The sequence below is a fragment of the Pomacea canaliculata genome, linkage group LG8, assembly GCF_003073045.1.
Source record: "Pomacea canaliculata isolate SZHN2017 linkage group LG8, ASM307304v1, whole genome shotgun sequence".
NCBI lineage: Eukaryota > Metazoa > Mollusca > Gastropoda > Architaenioglossa > Ampullariidae > Pomacea > Pomacea canaliculata.
The window spans coordinates 29,202,902-29,220,381 of NC_037597.1; the positions used below are offsets into that span (position 1 = coordinate 29,202,902).

Below are 17,480 nucleotides of genomic sequence, written 5' to 3' on the forward strand. Positions count from 1 at the left end.
TAAAGCAGTTTTCAACATATACTACAATGTTTCCCTCTCCTAATGCCACTCTGTATGTTTAGCATGTGTTTAGACACTTTATAAATGCAGTGAACTCTTCCATCGGGAGGAGCTAGATAAATAGTCACTTGCTTTCAACTGTTAAATAATGCGTCATCTGGGTTATCAGTTTAATGATGTGTACAACTTTTGTCCGAACAAAGTTGTATTTGTAAATATTTACATTTCAAGACTCTTCATTGGTCTTTGCATTCAGGGCACTTCAAACCCCAGGCATTCACCTTTTGTGTGATGACTCTCCATAAAATCTCTTTTTTTTAAGGTTGAGTCACAGTAGCACCTGCCCACAATGCTGGGCATCAGGGTTTTTTTTGTAGGGGGGATGGTGGTGGAACTCTGGTTTCCTCAATCCCTTTCTCCCCCACTTATAAAATTACACTGCAAAACATTTTAGAGACATTTTGACACATGCAATCATTAACTATTATTTTATATTTGTAACTCTTTTCAGGCAAAAATGATAAGAGAAGTTCACCTTGATTATAGGTCTCTGTAGAAGTGAATGAAGTAAATAAGTACATAATTCCTTAAATGAGATTATTTCTAGCATTCTAAAAAGGAGTGTAAAAATCACATTTCAGACATTGCACATTATCAAAGCATGGAATGTATTTTAATTCCCTTTTTACTCTTATTTTCTTACAGTACATTACAATATAGTCACTTAAATACAAGTGAACTATTAACTTATCTATAACATTAACATTCTCCCATTCTCTTACTGTGTGCAGATTTTAGGCTAGGCTTCTTTCCTGTGCAGCTTCCCCCCCTCCTCTTACCCTTTTTTTACAATTTCTATTATATAGTTTGTGGATTTTTTTAATTATTAATGATTTCTGTCATTTTTTTTTGCAAAACATGTACAACACAGGCAATGATACACAATTTATTAAGTCCATAAAAATACTGAAGGCCTTAATGTTGTCCTTAAATGTTTATTATATGAAGAAAGCGCTTTAAAGGATGATATGTAAACCCTGTTCAAAACTGCTTTTCTAACATATTACAGACTAACATATAAGACTATACACAGCTAGATTACATGATTTCTCTCGGCAGTCAATAAGTTTTCGTTAAAGGCTTGCCAGAAAATATATCATACTAAAAAAAGAAAACATCCCAAAGCAAAACACCAAAAAGAAAACTAGACACCGACAACGACAGTCCTGAGTTTTGAACACGTCACATATCAGTCTTAAGTTGTTGTTCGTAACCACTACACTATAGAGGCGTAGCTAATCTAACCTACTTGTAGTTTAACATTGTCTGTGTTGTGTTGGGCTCTCATTTATTTTACCTTTACCTGTTGTGTGCCTTGAGTTATTTTGCCTGTCGCAATTAACTTTATGCCGCCCTTCATAGTGTTTAAAAGCTGTTGAATTAGTGATGGCATGGCCTGTGCTTACTGGGTGAAGTGCTCTGGCCTCTGTAATAACTTAGATGTGCTGAAAGACCCCCTTAGCTGCTTCTAGGGTAAGGAAGTTGACGCACACTAGTTCCCGAGTCGTAACAACGTTCACTAGCGGAGCACGACGTTCATGTGCGCCTTTCTGTCAATACACCGCAGACACGTCTTGAGGTAATTGTCCACATCACCGACCCTCCCTCTCCAACAGAACCTGTCTCGCAGAAAGTGCAGCGTTCATTCATGACCGGGGTGGCCCACATCACTGTGCAACATTTGCAACACTCTGAGCACGTAGCTGGATGGCAGTTCTAGCTGTTTGGTGGCTGCTCATTGATAACTGATATATAAACCCCATCTATCGGCCTTAGATGGTTAAAGTTTTGTTGCAACACACGATGGATGAATCCCGGTATGCTCCTTCGCACAGTGCGTGGGAGTGTGCGTTGCTGCTGCCCGGCCTGTACGTGATGTAAACGTTGTACGTCGCCAGCGCTGCCAGCCACCGGTGTCCGCTGCTCCTAGTGTGGTTGGTGTTAACACGTGCGTTAACGCGTTCTTTTCCGTCTTCACCGGAAACTTATGGCCATAGAGATAATCGTGAACTTTCTGTGTTACTGCCCATTTCAGAGACAAGAACTCCAGCTTGCATGCTGGTTAGTTTTTCTCGGCTTTATTCAGTCCTCTGCTGGCACAGCACAATACTCGCTGCTGTCCTTTCTTGTTCCTGATAGAGGACTGCTCCTAACACCGACGTGCTAACATCGATATGGAGCTCGAAGGTAGCTTACAGTCAGGGTACCCCAGAATCGGTGAAGACGTTAAACAGTCCTCTAAAGTCTGTAATGCTGCATCCTCCTCCTCCTGGCCCCCCGCCACTTAGCGTGTTGGCTCTTTTCAGATCTTCTCCTCCTGTTTTCTTCTTGTGCGATGCTGGCGTAAGATCGACAAGTGGCTTCGCGATCTTGTAAAGCCTTTCACAAATCTTCTGTAGTGTCCGGCAAAACCTCGAAATCGTCTAACGTCGTCTAGGTTTGCAGGTGTCGGCCAGTCACGCACTTTCGCACATTTTTCTGGGTCAGCTTCAATCCCTTGTGAGGAGACAAGATGTCCGACATATTTCACTCTGTCCAGGCAAAATGAACGCTTCTATGGGTTAAGCTTTAATTCATTTTCTTCCAAGTGCTGTAGTACTTGCTCTACCCTCTCCACATGTTCTCCACCCTGAAGGTGTCAGAGAAAACTATAATGTGATCGAGGAACACATTGTTTTGAACACGTATTCTTTCTTCCTCTTGCTTGATTTTGGGTGGATATCGAATGTATCCGTTTAAAATTTACTGCTTTTGTTAACGTCTTTTAGCTCTCTGATATGAAGATTATTGAAAGCATCTACTTACCTTGAAGTCTTTGTAGTTGTCTGTCAAGACGCTTTGTCTCTTAAAGCCATGCATGTTCCGTGAACAGGTTGCCGTCGGGGGTACTGGGGACACAACTGCACTAACGCCTGTGGACAAGGATGTGGAAACACGTGCAACCCCAGCGATGGGACGTGTGATTGTCGTCACGGCTGGAAACCTCCAAGGTGTGAAGGTAAATATAAAGTTATCATCACACAAGAAGAAGAAGCACATTTATACTAAGACATTCTCCAGCATCAGTCAGCCTTATAGGCCGGCACCTTCATGAATACACAAACATGCAAGCAAATTATAGCTCTCGAAGTTCTTTGCTAAATCTGATCAAATGTTTATCCATGTTTATCCAGGTCAGAAAAGCCTATCAATTCACAGGAGTTTACAGGCAGGTGCACTGCTTGCACAATATCAGCGGTGGTTCTACAAGTAACATTCTCTGTGTCTGATAGTTGAGGAAGGAGGGTATCTTTTGGGGCTGTTGTAGTCTCAAGAACAAAAGAGTGCTTTCGTTGCCATAGTCATAGCCACAGTACAAGGCACCAAGAGTAGTGTATACTGTACCACAAACATAAAACGACGATTTCCCACACCCACTACCGATCTTCACCCTCCCCCCCCCACACACACAAACACACACACAAACACACATGCATGCACACAAGCACGCCAACCAGCTCTCTTCTGTCTTTACTGACATATTCGACACATTCCTTGAGCTCTCTGTCGTCCTTTACTGCATCAGTCGTCCCTGTCCCTAGAAGACCAAAGTGACTTCTCTAAACAACTACAGACCGGTGGCCTTGACATTTGTCGTAAGAAAAATTCGGTACAGACTGATTGTCAGACATCTCTTATGTATCACCAGACACAAACTGGACGCTTTCGAGCTTGCCGATCAGCCTAATTAGTCGCTGGACGATGCTGTCTTCTCTAACTCTTCACCTAATCCTCCATCATCTCGAATCCTCTGGTTCCATTGCACAACCCCGCTTTGCAGACCACAGCTCGCTTTTAACTCTGTTATTGTGCAAAACATTTTTGGTAAGCTCAGTCTTAGGTCTCTCCCATTCAGTCTGCTTCTGGATCCTTGGCTTCGTCTTGCACCGACCCAGAGAGTAAGAGTCAATAATCGTCTGTCTAACATCCTGGTACTCCCCCACACCTTCCCCCTCTCTCTTTCTCTTTTCTCGTACTGTCTTTTCACCAACGACTGTGTCTCATCTCACTCAGCCAATCAGATGGTGGTGTTTGCCGATGACGCCATTATGGAAGGTCTCATCACCAAAACAACACCTCCCTCATTTGTATGTTGGTTTCGCAATCTCTCTGTCCATGATAGGAACACTAAACAATATTGTTCACATCTGTTCTAAGATAATTGGTGTCGGACAGAGGTATTTAGTTTGTTTTTGTGATCAACAAACAGGAAAGCTTCGCGCATTTTGTCTATACCTGAACATGTACTAACGAGAAAATTTGTATTACCAAGCTCAGGTAAACCAGGTAAACTCAGGTAAACTCAGGTATGCCAATATGTAAAAGTAATAGACACCTGAAATCGGTTGTGCCATCTGCGGTCCAGCTGCTCAATCTCAGATGAAGTGTCAGTGGTGTGTGTGTGGTGCGCACATGGTTATTCTTGATGGAAGCTTGTTATCTGTTTTATATATAAAATTGTCACTTGCCATCTTTTTTCAATGTTAATATTTTTCATGTTGACATCTTTTAACGTTGCACCTTACAAGGAACTTTATTTTATTTTTACTCTTATTTCTAACTCTTACGTTGTAACCAGAGCACCTTCACGTGCCCGCTGGGACACATACATTTGATCGTTGTCATCCTCATCCCTCTGCTCTGCAGCCGCGTGCACTACCCATCCAAATACAAACAATGGCCTACAACACTTATTATTATTAAAATAATATTAATAAATGTAGTAATAATCGCTTGTAATTTTCATCTTTCTGTTCTTGCCCTTAACATTTACAAATACAAAACAAAGTCTTCTGGTTTTGTCGGTTTCAGTGCCATTATGCACTTGTGGAGAAGCAGAATGTGGCGGAGACAACAAATACGTGTTCTCCGAGCTTCCCCGTAAAAGTAAATACGAGTCGTAAAAAGCTTGATTCGGGTATTTTTCAAGTGAGATTCGGGAAAATTATCGTATTTCTCACATAATCTTTATTGTTTAATACATATTTTATGAGCTGTAAACAACGAAGATCGCATACATGTACTTATAAACAAGCGTGTGTTTTGCTAATAGTGCTCTCCTTGCATTCTGACTCGTGTGTAATTTTTCAACTGTAATATTCATCAATATAGATTTTCCAGTTATGTAAATATCTGATTTTTTTCCTTGTTGCAGTAAACGTCGCAGTCGGTAAAAACTCTACTGCAAGTACAACTCTAGAGGATCCTAAACCTGTTTCTGGTCCGGCTTGTCTTGCTAATAATGGCAAGACACAGTCAACCATGTTACCCATATCTGCAAGTGCTCCCGAATGCATGTCCACTGCTGAAGGTGATCTTAAACCTTTCTGGCAAGTCGACCTGGGGGAGCAGTATGTAATTGCTGGAATCTTAATTGATTGGGACAACCAGAGTAAGTAGAGCCGCTATCGGCCTTGCAACACACGTATCTATCTCGAGTTTACACCCTGATTTCGTATTTCCTGTCTTTAATTGTTTGTTCCATTCATTGAGCTTTAAGCATATGTCCTATGATTTTACAACTTTATTACTGGTCATTTTGTTTGCGAGAAACACAAGCAGGTTATTTAGCCAAGCAGTGGTACTTACTTTAAAAATGCAAAAATAACGTACACAGTGGATACTTTTGCTCTTTGTAACAAAGTCCTACATCAAGCTGTTTATTTGTTTACTTTTCATTCACTTCATCCAATGAGATTAAAGTGCGCACTTTATAAAAGCTGATGGTAGTGATACTAATAAATGTACATTTGTAGAGCACTTTATCACAAAATTAAGGTCGTGCTCTCAGCGCTCATCCATTTGCATGACAAACAGCATGATCAGTGGAAGTTGCACAACAAATACAAAAGTGACAATTGTAAAGGATATTTAACAATAAGTTAAAACTCTCGAATAGATGTTATTTTAATAAATGTGCCATCAAGGCAGATTTATGAGGGTCTGATGTCTGCAGGTAAAATGAGGGGCAAACATGCGTTCATTAAAAGATATTCCTACTAAAGGAAAGGAGAGTTTTGTAGAACTAAAATGATCCTTTTATTGTACTATTTTAGTTAAAGTAAAGAACAAAAGGTGTTGCCATTTTAGGAGAAATATTTTGAGTTTACGAAAGGAAGAATCAGTCACATAACTTTACAAGAAAGAATGTGTAGAATAATAAACAATTTTATGACCAAGGACACTTTTTGATTGGCATCATAGACTTCCCTTCGGAATCCACTACAACCTGCTACAACTGTAATGAAGTAAACTTAAATTGTAACATTCAACAATACAAAAAGAAATGAGAAGTCAAATTACACTCTATTATTATCATCATTATCATTATAAATCGTATAGCGCCTAATTACGTGTAAGGGAAGAGCAGTTCAGAGAATTATTCAGGGCAGGAGCCAGCAAGCACGGACAGTTTGTACTGGATGCCACAACGGATGGGAAGTCAGTTCAGAAAACGAAGGAGAGGAGCAGTGTTATATTTTCCTTGCTCTAAGTACCAGCAGAGTTTTGTACTTTCTGAAATTTATGAAAAAGGTATGCAGAGCAGCGTGAAAAAAATGCTGTAATCAAAAACTAGAAAAAACAAACACACAGACAAGTGTTTGTAGCGCGCTTAGAATGTGACGGATGTCTTTGATCTTACGGAGCTTATAATGGACCAACTGACAGACAGTTGTGATTTGTTTATTACAATATGCAGACTGACAGGAAGTTGTAAGTTGTCTGACAAACACATGTAACTTGGTACACGGACGTTCCGCCGCCGGACGTTTCACCGCCGGACGTTTCGGCGCGGGGCACTTCATTTCGGCATTTCACACGGACCTTTAGCCGAAGTCAAGTGTGTGACGCCCCTTAGCTCACACATTTCTCTCGCCATTGTATCAATGTATCAGTGAACTCTCTCTCACTATCCCTCCTCGTGAACCGTTAGCTCACACATTTCTCTCGCCATTTTATCAATGTTTTTTCTCAAAGCTGTTGCGCATAATCTGTGACAATCAAAGTGAACTGTCTGTGAAGTCTGTGTGTAAAATTTGTTTGAAATAAAGAATTATTGTGTAATCTAGTAGTTACTTTCATTCTTTGAGAAGTAAGTAAGCTCTCTCTCTCTGACATAATGCGGCAAAACGTCCGACTCCGAAACGTCCGGCGGCGAAACGTCCGGCGGCAAAACGTCCGGCGGCGAAACTTCCTCACACGTGTAACTTATTTATCAAGCCTCATGTCTGCAATGACAGTGAATCTCTGATTCCTGACCGATGATGCAAAGGGGATGTTGGTTTCGCCCACCTTGATGTGATCTTGCTGACAAACAAGCGAAGGGTGATTTCTTCTTTTCGAGCACAGGAGGGCTTCCATTTTTATCATCGTTGAGTTTAAGTTTGTTTGTTTGTTACCATCCAGCCCTGGAGATCGCTGATACAGACTTCTACGGCGCTGGTAGTAGAGTGAGATTCAGCCGGTGGAGTGGAGCAGTACAGTTGTGTGTCATCAGCATGTGATTGATGACAAACGTTGTGAGAGTGGATGCAGGATGAAATGATTTCGTATACAGAATAAATAGAACTGGGTCGAGTATTGAGCCTTGAGGGACACCATAAGAAAGTGGAGAAGGGCGAGATGTGTGACCATCAACAAACACAGTCTGCGTCCTATCAGTGAGACAAGAATTGAACCCCGCTAGTGCAGGTCCAGAAATCCTCTACAGGGTGTGTAGTCTATGAAGGAGCAGAGAGTGGTCCATAGTGTCAAATGCAGCAGACAGGTCCAATATAGTTAAGACAGAAACATCACTATTGTCAAGGGCAGATAACATGTCGGTGTTCACTTTAATTAAAGTAGTTTCAGTTCTGTGAAAAGGTCTGTACGCTGACTGACATGGGGGATGAGCTGGTGCTCCAGTAAGTAGGCCCAGAGTTGTGTCAAAACTACTTTCTCTGTGACCTTTGAGAGAAAAGACAAGTTGGAAACTGAGCGATAATTGTTGAACACATCGACATCCAGCGTGGATTTCTTACGAAGTGGCTTCACCAGGGCATTTCTAAACAAAGGTGGGAAAGCACCTGATGACAAGCTGACATTACAATGTGTGTGATGGAAGGAAGCAAAATATGTAAACACTGAAGAAGACTTGTGGGTATTGGGTCTAACTGGCAAGTTGATGGTTTGGCTTTCAGAATAATCGCCTTTATATCAGCATCAGGCCCCGTATGCATGTAGACCGGAGAAGGGGTCTAATCGGTACTGGCGCTCATCCGGGTGGATAGAAGCGAAACATTCGAAGCTCTCCGGTCTGGCTTCTCACTGTGTTTCAGTTGCGACAACGCTGATTGTTCAGGCGAAATCGGGTGTTTCATGTCACGGAGCTCAAGACGGATCTGCCAATACCAAGATGCACAGTTGGCCTGGAGCATCAGACGTGGAGACACGGCATCGTCATCAGCAATAACTTTACGCAAAACACATTCAAGCTGCTCAACAGAGCGTGGCTGGAGCCGATGATGAGCATTTGTGACGAGAAACATCAACCGACTGCCCTAATTAGTCATTAGGACTAACAGCGCAATTAGTGATCTGTTTTGTGAGTGGACTGCAGCACGGACTGGACGAAACGTGTCCAACAGTACTGACATTTAGACATCGTCAGGATAAGACTTGTTGTCCAAATCCACATTGACATCTCAGAGGCGGCTCTAGAATCGTGGCGGCCCTGGGAAGAGAGAATCGGTGGTCCCTTCACCCGCCAATATCACTTTGACTATTGTACTAATACTAATACTTTATTAAAACTGATGAAACATTAACTTGTAGGAGGACTCGCCCACAGGCACTAGCTTTGTTTCTGTATGGGCGTGTTCGTAACTTTCAAACCAAGTGGCGACCCATGGTTTTCTCATTACGGGCAGGGCCGTGCTTAGGGGCAGGCGGACGAGGCATCTGCCTAGGGCCCCGCGCTTCAAGGGGCCCTGCGCTTTTGATTGATATGTGACTTTAGATCCCAACTAAAACCGTGTGATCGTGGCGTGAGGGCCCCGCACATGCCCTTTGCCTCGGGCCCCGCGGGGGCTAAGAACTGGCCTGATTACGGGACAAAGTTATAATACTACATGTAGCTTACTGCTCTGACTCTAGCAACATTAGTAAATATTAACAAGAAACACAATGTTTTTCGGCCACAATGACGTCAGCTGTCGTTATTTTCTCTGTTTTATATTTTATTCAGTATATATTGGCTTGCCGCCCCTGGAATTTGGGGGCCCTGAGCAGGTGCATGATACCTGATGCCGCCCCTCATGTTGAATTTGACAAGTTTTCTCAGAACGTCTGGTCAGGACTTTTACAAGACCGAGGAGACGTTCACGCTCCCCGACTCAATCAAAAGACAAACCAACACACGAATCAAAAAAGAAAAAAGACAACAACCGCACAACAAAAGACTTTTCCATTCCCCTTTGTTGACATTTCGACCTTTCAACAACTCTGAATTAAACTCTCGGCCATCTCATGACTCACACTTAGACACACGCGCCGATCGCTTGCCTTTCGCACCTTCCCCTCTCCTCCTTCATTTCCTCTAGGCAAGGGGTGTCAAACTCAACTACCCAGGGGGCCAAATCTCACATCGTACACAAGGTGGCGGGCCGAAGGTTATTATTTGTCCGATAACTTTTTATTGAACAGTAGAAAACTAAACTTTTTGTTATTAATTTTGTGTAAACAAAATCATACATTAAAACAAAATTAAAGTAATAACAAACCAAGGCTTAGCAGTTTTTGTTCTTAATTTATTTTGTCAGAAGTGGACGTTTGACATCTTTTCTTGGCAACAAGTTCGTTTATGTTTGGAGCAAGTTTCTGTGTTGTGGAGATTCTCAGGATGGACTGCAAGTGTGCGTCAGTAAGACGACTCCTGTGTGATGTTTTGTTGATCTTCATCACAGAGAAAAGTTGCTCACACAGATATGTGCTGCCAAACATGCTCAAGATTCGAGCCGCATGTAGACGATGCTGGGGCATCGTTTGTGGGAGGGAATGAGTGAACTGTGCAGGCCCCACACAGTCGTACTTTGCCTTCAGTCACTCACTACATTGCAGTTCTATGAGTTCCATCTGAAATGCACAGGTGCAGTGTCCACGTCGATGGCAAATGGGTTGTGAAATAGTTGGAAATTGTTTTTCTGCACCTCAAAGTTACTGAAACGGCGTTTGAACTCAGCACGAAGTGAGTTCAGCTTGTCAGCAAAATGTGTATTTGGGAACACCTTGGCCCTGACTTCGTACATCACTGTTTTGCAGCAAGGCTAGTGAAACAAGTTGCATTGGTTCATTTGTGTTTCCCATAAGAACAATTTCACTTGAAATGCCTTCACTGCATCGTGCAGGTCAGTGATCAAGTGACCCCGTCCCTGGAGCTGCAGGTTCAAGGCGTTGAGATGAGTGGTTATGTCACACAGAAATGCCAACTCCACTTTTCATCCTGCAAGACTGTGGAGTCTTTTCCTCTGCTGTCCATGAACTGACAGATTTCCTCAATCAGCTGAAAAACTCAAGTGAGAACTTTGCCCCGACTTGTCCACCTCACGTCTGTGTGATACGGCCTGTCGCCCCACTGTGAATGTTTCCTGCACAAAGGACTGAAACAGGCGGGGATTGAACCCTTTGGCTCTGATGAAGTTGACGGTTTGTGTTACAGTGCTCATTACATGCTCCATGTTGAGGACTTTAGCACACAACGATTCTTGGTGTATTATGCAGGGATATGCTATCAACTCCCCACTACAATTTTCTTGGACATGTGACCGCATCCTTGCAACTAGTCCACTCTGTGGCCGCACATCGCCGGCGCTCCATCTGTTGTAAGTGCAACAAGTTTGTCCCAGGGCAGGTTCATGTCAGTGATACTTTGACATACGTTGTCAAAAATGTCCTTTCCTGTCGTTGTCCCATGCATGCATTTTATGTCTAATATTTCTTCTGTGATATTTAAACTGGAGTCGACTCCACGGATGAAGATGGTGAGTTGTGCCGTGTCGGTCGTGTCAGTGCTTTCATCGACTGCGAGAGAGTATGCAACGAAGTCTTTGCTTTTTTCGGTCAGCTGTGTTTTCACATCAGTGGCCATCTCACAAATCCTATTAGCAACCGTGTTTCTGCTGAGTCTTACATTTGCTTTTTGTTTGGACACAAGACTTCAAACACTTTCATCATGCAACTCTTCACAAACTCTCCCTCACTGAATGGCCGGACTGATATAGCGATCTCCTCTGCCACAATAAAACTTGCTCTCACAGCAGCTTCACTTTGTGATGTTGCTATAGTGAACAATGTCTGCTGTCATCTCAGATTCCTCTTAAGTTCTTCCACTTTCTGTAGCTTCTGTTCTGCATTCAGGCTTTTGAACTTGTCCTGATGTTTAGTCTCGTAATGCCGTCTCAGATTGTATTCTTTGGTCACAGCTATTGTATCTCCACTAAGTAGATACACTGGTTTACTGCTGATATTAGTAAACATGTATTCAGCCTCCCATTGGCTTTGAAAGATTCTGTTTTCAAAATAAACTTTTCTCTTGGCCATTTTAACGGCGAGCTTTAATTTGAAATTTGATTGGTATTGAAATTACAAAAATCCCTTCACTACACAGTGTAATGTTCTCGTAGCATGCACAGTTCGCACATATAATTCCAGATGGTAGATATATATAAGTCCTTGGAGAAGATACACTCCCACCAACTTTATGTACACAAGTTTGCTTCTCACAACTTAACGTCTCATCGAGACGACTTCCGCTCGCCAGCCCGCAGAGTCAGAAAGTGACTAGTTTCTACTAGTCTGAGGCTGAGCTGCCTCATCATACTCGTGGGTTTGCCCTAGTCACCCTTTGATCTCGGACCGATTCAGGGAAGTTAACAGGTACTAAAAATCTTCGACCCACGGCCCGTGTTCAGGGCAGGGTGTCGCGTGTCACCATCCCTTCTGGTCATCAACAGGAGCGGTGGTAACTTGACCAGTGCACTGTTGGTGGTCTGTACAAACTTCAATAAACTCATCCCATCTCTTGCTGTCCTCGACGGGAACTTTTCTGTTGTTTGCCTTTTACTTGTCGCCGGGCCACTGACAATGATTTAATTAAACTTCTTTCGCGGGCCAGGTAAAATTTCATGGCGGGGCGGATGTGGCCCGCGGGCCTGGTGTTTGACACCCCTGCTCTAGGGCGTAATGCTCAAAGCCTGTCACCAATACAACGAAGGTTAGGTGTCATGGGTTCAGTTCTCGTCTCGGGCACGCTGTTCTTTCTCTGCAAGTGGCATCTGTTCACAGGGCTGGCTGCCTTGCCATGATATGGTCTTAGTTGCTGGCTCGGCGTAAAACACAATTTCCCCCTCCATTTCCTCTCCCTTTCCCGGCTAAAATAACAGATTTGTGACATCTTTAGATATAACAATGCCGCCTGCACGTGTAGGACGGGGGAATGATTTCAGACAGTAGCCCAGGGGAGTGAGCTGGACACACGCTGTCGTCGTCTTGCTGTTTAAGCCACTGTCAGTGATGATGTGTCACGACCACGTCACACACTGATGTCACCGCCTCACACACGGTGTTCACGCACAACGTACAACACAAAACACAACGATCTGTCCATAGGCTTCTCGTCTTTCTTTACTAAAATAGCCCGCTGTTACTTATCCTCTCTCTTGGTGGATAATTGGCAACAGGTCGTACACACAGAAAGCAAAAATAAGGACTACCACGTAGAGTACAGATACACAAGCTTTCCTCCACTGACTCACATATATATGAAAATCACCACTCCCTCTCACTCGTCAAAACCATCCAAAGTACATTTCTAACTGCTCATTCCTGTACCAAGAAACGGAGCTCCGCTCTGGAACTCGGTCCAGAATACAAATGGTCTCCCAGAGAGTTTATAGAAAATATGAAAACACTTACTGTTACTGTCCGCAGTGTCACTTCAACGAACATAAAAAGGTCAGACGTATCTCTGCGTCAGGACCGCTCCCACTCAGTCCACGACGAGCGTACAGATTCACTTACACACTCCCGAAACATACATCAAGATGGCCGCTACTCGTTGTGCGATGTCTGCAGCTCTCTCAACTCGAATTTGCATTTTTTTTTACATTTTTCATCGTTTTTCGTCTGCCCTTGTGTCGGGTAGTCGTTGAGTGATAGACTTGAGTGTCGAATTGTGTGTAGTGATGATGATCTTACGCTCAGTCTTGTTAGGCATGTGTTTTTTCATTTTGGATGGATGTGACCGTTACCATTAGCCGACAATATTAAGATGGCGGTCAGCTCATTTAATGCTGGTCCCCGGCTTCATTACTCCCGCGAGCTCTTGCTTCATCTTCGTTCATCTCCCTCTGTTATCCGGAGTTTTAGGGCGCTGCAAGTCGACATTACACGGCTCCCTCCACTTTGCACATCAACAAGGAGAGGACGCAGAGGCGGTGTGAAGCGGAGACTCAAGAAGTTTCGTCTGGACGATCGACGCAGGTCTCCACCTCTTCTTTCTATCCTGCTATCCAGTCGATTCGTGGCAAGATTGATGAGCTTGAGGCGTGGGTACACAACTTTCGACAGTTCAGCGATACTTGTTTGTTGGCGTTTACAGAAACATGGCTCAACGAAGGTGATGCAGATCTGGACATCTCCGGTTTCTCTGTCCCGTTTCGATCAGATACATCTGGTACAATTACTGGCATGAGGAATCTGTTTCTCTGTCAACAACAGGTACTGTAATACGGTTATTATTCGTGAAAGGATGTGTTCTTGCGACCTTGAACTTCTCACGATTTCGCTTCGCCCATTTAACCTCCCGAGAGAATTCCCCCAGCTGTTTTTTACCCTTGTGTATATTCATCCCAGGGCAAATGTTTCCAATGCGTTACGGTGCATCGCAGATGTGACTCACAATGTCGACTCGATTTGTCCTGATGCTCCTAAGTTTATTTTGGGAGATTTCAACCACTGTGACCTAACATCGATTCTTCAGACCTACAACCAGTATGTGACATGTCCTACTACCCTGCGTCAGACCACACTCGACTTTGTTTACGAAACTGTACCACGTGCGTACAGATCTCTACCCTTGCCCAGTGTGGGTGCGTCCTAGCATCTGAGTGTGCATCTGGTACCCGTTTATAAACCTGTGTTCAGACGGGTGCGCCGAACAATTCATTCCACTAGATGCTGGACTGCAGACAGTGTTGCAAGCTTACAAGGTTGTTTTGAATGTACTGACTGGGATGTCTTTTTAGAAGCATGTCCTAATCTGGACGACTTAGTAAACACCATCTCGTCATATATCTCCTTCTGTGTAGATTGCACCATTCCATTCAAAGCAGTTTATGTTTATCCTAACAACAAACCTTGGGTGACCAAGGGCCTGAAAGCAGTGCTTAATAAAAAGAAACATGTGTTCTTCACGGGTTCTGCCCACGACAAAAATATGGTACATAGAGAGGTCTGTGATGCTATCCGTTGGGTCAAGGTGAAGCACAAGTCCAAAATCGAGTCTCAGTTTGCTACAGGTAACATCCGAGTAGCTTGGCAGGGACTCAACAACATGGCCAATATTGATGATCGGAGTAAGGGGTTGAAAGCCAAAATCTCGATCTCAGGCGTTGACAGTACGGCCCTGCCTACTGCTCTTAATGCTTTCTTCGCTCGTTTCGAGTCTCATGACTTATCAGTGCAAATTAAAGATGTGCTTAGTTCTCTTCACCCTGTACAGAAGGTTGAGATCTGTCATGAACACGTTGTGGAGCTGTTTCAGCGAGTGAATATTCGCAAGGCCTCCGGTCCGGATGGTATTTGTGGCAGGACATTACGTTTCTGCGCGCACCAACTTGGAGGCATTTGTCAACATCTTTTACAGCGCTCTATGGATTCACTCTCCATCCCAGCAGCTTGGAAATTGTCCACCATTGTCCCAGTTCCGAAGAAAGTTTCAGCTCGGCATTTCAATGACTTTAGACCAGTGGCCTTAACATCGTTGGTCATGAAAGTATTTGAGACAATCATCAAGGCATTGATTCTTAAAGCCACTAACAATTGTCTTGATCCCTTGCAATTTGCATACCAGTCCAAACAAAGTATTGATGATGCTTAACTGTTCATCCTCCACACTTTACTAAAACACCTGGAGAATCCTCAAGCCCATGCTCGACTGTTGTTTGCTGATTTCTCGTCGGCCTTCAACACTATTCAGCCACATATCCTAGCTACAAGACTCCTAGACGAGTTTTTCCTTGACCATCAGCTGGTGTCATGGATCATTCACTTTTTGGTTGACAGGCAGCAACGAGTTCTTGTCAATGGCACTTTTTCCGACTTAACCACCACATGCACCGGCTCACCTCAGTGCTGTGTTCTATCCCCGCTTATGTTTATTCTGTTGTCGCAGTCGCCATGAGGGTCACTATCTTGTCAAATTCTCTGATGACACTGCCCTGCTGTCACTCCTTAGCGGGCCAACGCATACCCACGGTGTAGCTTTGGAGAAATTCATTGTCTGGTGCGATGACAACTTTCTAGAGCTTAATGTGAGTAAGACGAAAGAGATTGTCTTTGATTTCCGTCGGAATTCTCCACCATGTTCTGTGTGTGTCATCCATGACAAGGAGGTGGAAATTGTTTCTGCTTTTAAATACCTGGGCATCATCTTCGATGGGCGACTTTGCTGCGATGTCAACACTCAATCTGTCGTGAAGAAGGCTCAACAACGCCTCTTCCTTCTCCGGAAGCGGAAGTCTTTCTCTGTCTCCCACCAATTTCTTCAGCTTTTCTACAGATCGCACCTAGCATATTGTCCTTCTCGTTTATTTGTTTTTACAACAGTTTATCAGTGAAGGACAAGGTTGGCTAGGCAAGGAACTCATTTCACTTATTCCCGGTCCCTGTAACCACACTAGTACAGCAAGACCATCCGTCTCGGCGGTTTCGTTGGGAATACTAACTGCCATGAGTGAACGACCCAGCCAGAGCGTGAGTTGAACTCTCGTCACTACTTATTTTGCGATGGCACCGGCATTTCACTTTACGCGGGCATAGTCACACGCTCAGGCACACTCGCCAACCCCGTGACCAAGGGAAATAACACACGTCCCTGACATGATGAAAATATGGATGTGGCGGTCTAACTCTATGCTAACTCTACAATATCACCATTTCAATGACTGTTGTGCTGACGTCACAGACCGGGCGTTGAAAAGTCCAACATGGAGGCAAGTGTTGAGTTGTCGTGCGCGGGACACATGGCAGTCTCCTGTTCTCATGCCACCATGTTGATTTGGTCGGTGGTGTTTCCAGCTGGTGTTACGGGTGATGACATTAACTGGTTCACTTTGACCGTGCCGATGCCGATGCTGATGCTGACGACGAGTCAGAGAATCTTTACAATGGCTGTGAATGTTCAAAGTACCAAACACGCAGTCCTAGGGAGTGTTCACGTGGCGTGTTGGGGAGAAACAGGAGCCAGGAGAGAGTGGCCCACGTAGAGAAGCTCTCACAGTGCAGTCGTGTCAGATGCAGTGACCTGAAGATGCTGCAGAATAACGACGAGCAGCAGACGAGGTGGTGGATGTTGTCACAGGACGTGCTGGTGACGACCAGTGCGGTAACGACGGCTTTGAATCCGTTGTGTCAGTGGCGTGTCAACATTCACAGAATCATAGTAAAGGCAACATTTCCTGAAGGTGTCAACTAAACAAGTGTAAGTGTAAGTGTAGCAAGGGCTTCAGCAACACTAACTGAGCTGTCGTGTTGTAGTAAAGACCCAACACTAACTGAGCTGTCGTGTTGTAGTGAAGACTGTTAGTCCTCAACACTAACTGAGCTGTCGTGTTTAGTGAAGACTGTTAGTCCTCAACAGTAACTAAGCTGTCGTGTTGTAGTAAAGACTGTTACTCCTTAACACTGAGCTGTCGTGTTGTAGTGAAGACCTGTTACTCCTCAACACTGAGCTGTCGTGTTGTAGTGAAGACCTGTTACTCCTCAACACTAAGCTGTCGTGTAGACAAACTTTATTGTCATTACATTTGTAGACCAAAGAGTTGGTAAAATGAGTTTGGATTATTTTTTAAATGAGAAATAGTATAAGAATAAAATTCAGGGACATTACAAAAATATTAGCAAAACAAACGCGATAATACTAGATCATTTAAAGTCAGGCTGTGTTTAAAATAAAAACAGAACGAGCAATACGAATGGGATATAAAATCTATGTAATGGCGGAGAATGTAACCGTTAAAGTAAAATCCGCAACAAACAGAAAGCAAGTAGTAAAACATTAAAGAAGGAAGGCTTAAAAGAAACTTAAATGCAAGATGTAACTAAAGAAATCTCTAGGTGCGAAT

General features: G+C 43.6%; 1 protein-coding gene across 1 annotated transcript in view; it reads left to right on the plus strand.

Moving 5' to 3' along the window:
• LOC112571140 overlaps positions 1-17,480 on the plus strand; it is a 62,804-nt gene that overhangs the window by 36,716 nt on the left and 8,608 nt on the right. The window contains exons 8-10 of the mRNA XM_025249954.1: positions 2,933-3,058; positions 4,912-4,986; positions 5,255-5,491. Coding sequence (XP_025105739.1) covers positions 2,933-3,058; positions 4,912-4,986; positions 5,255-5,491 — 438 coding nt within the window. The remainder of the gene's footprint in view (positions 1-2,932; positions 3,059-4,911; positions 4,987-5,254; positions 5,492-17,480) is intronic.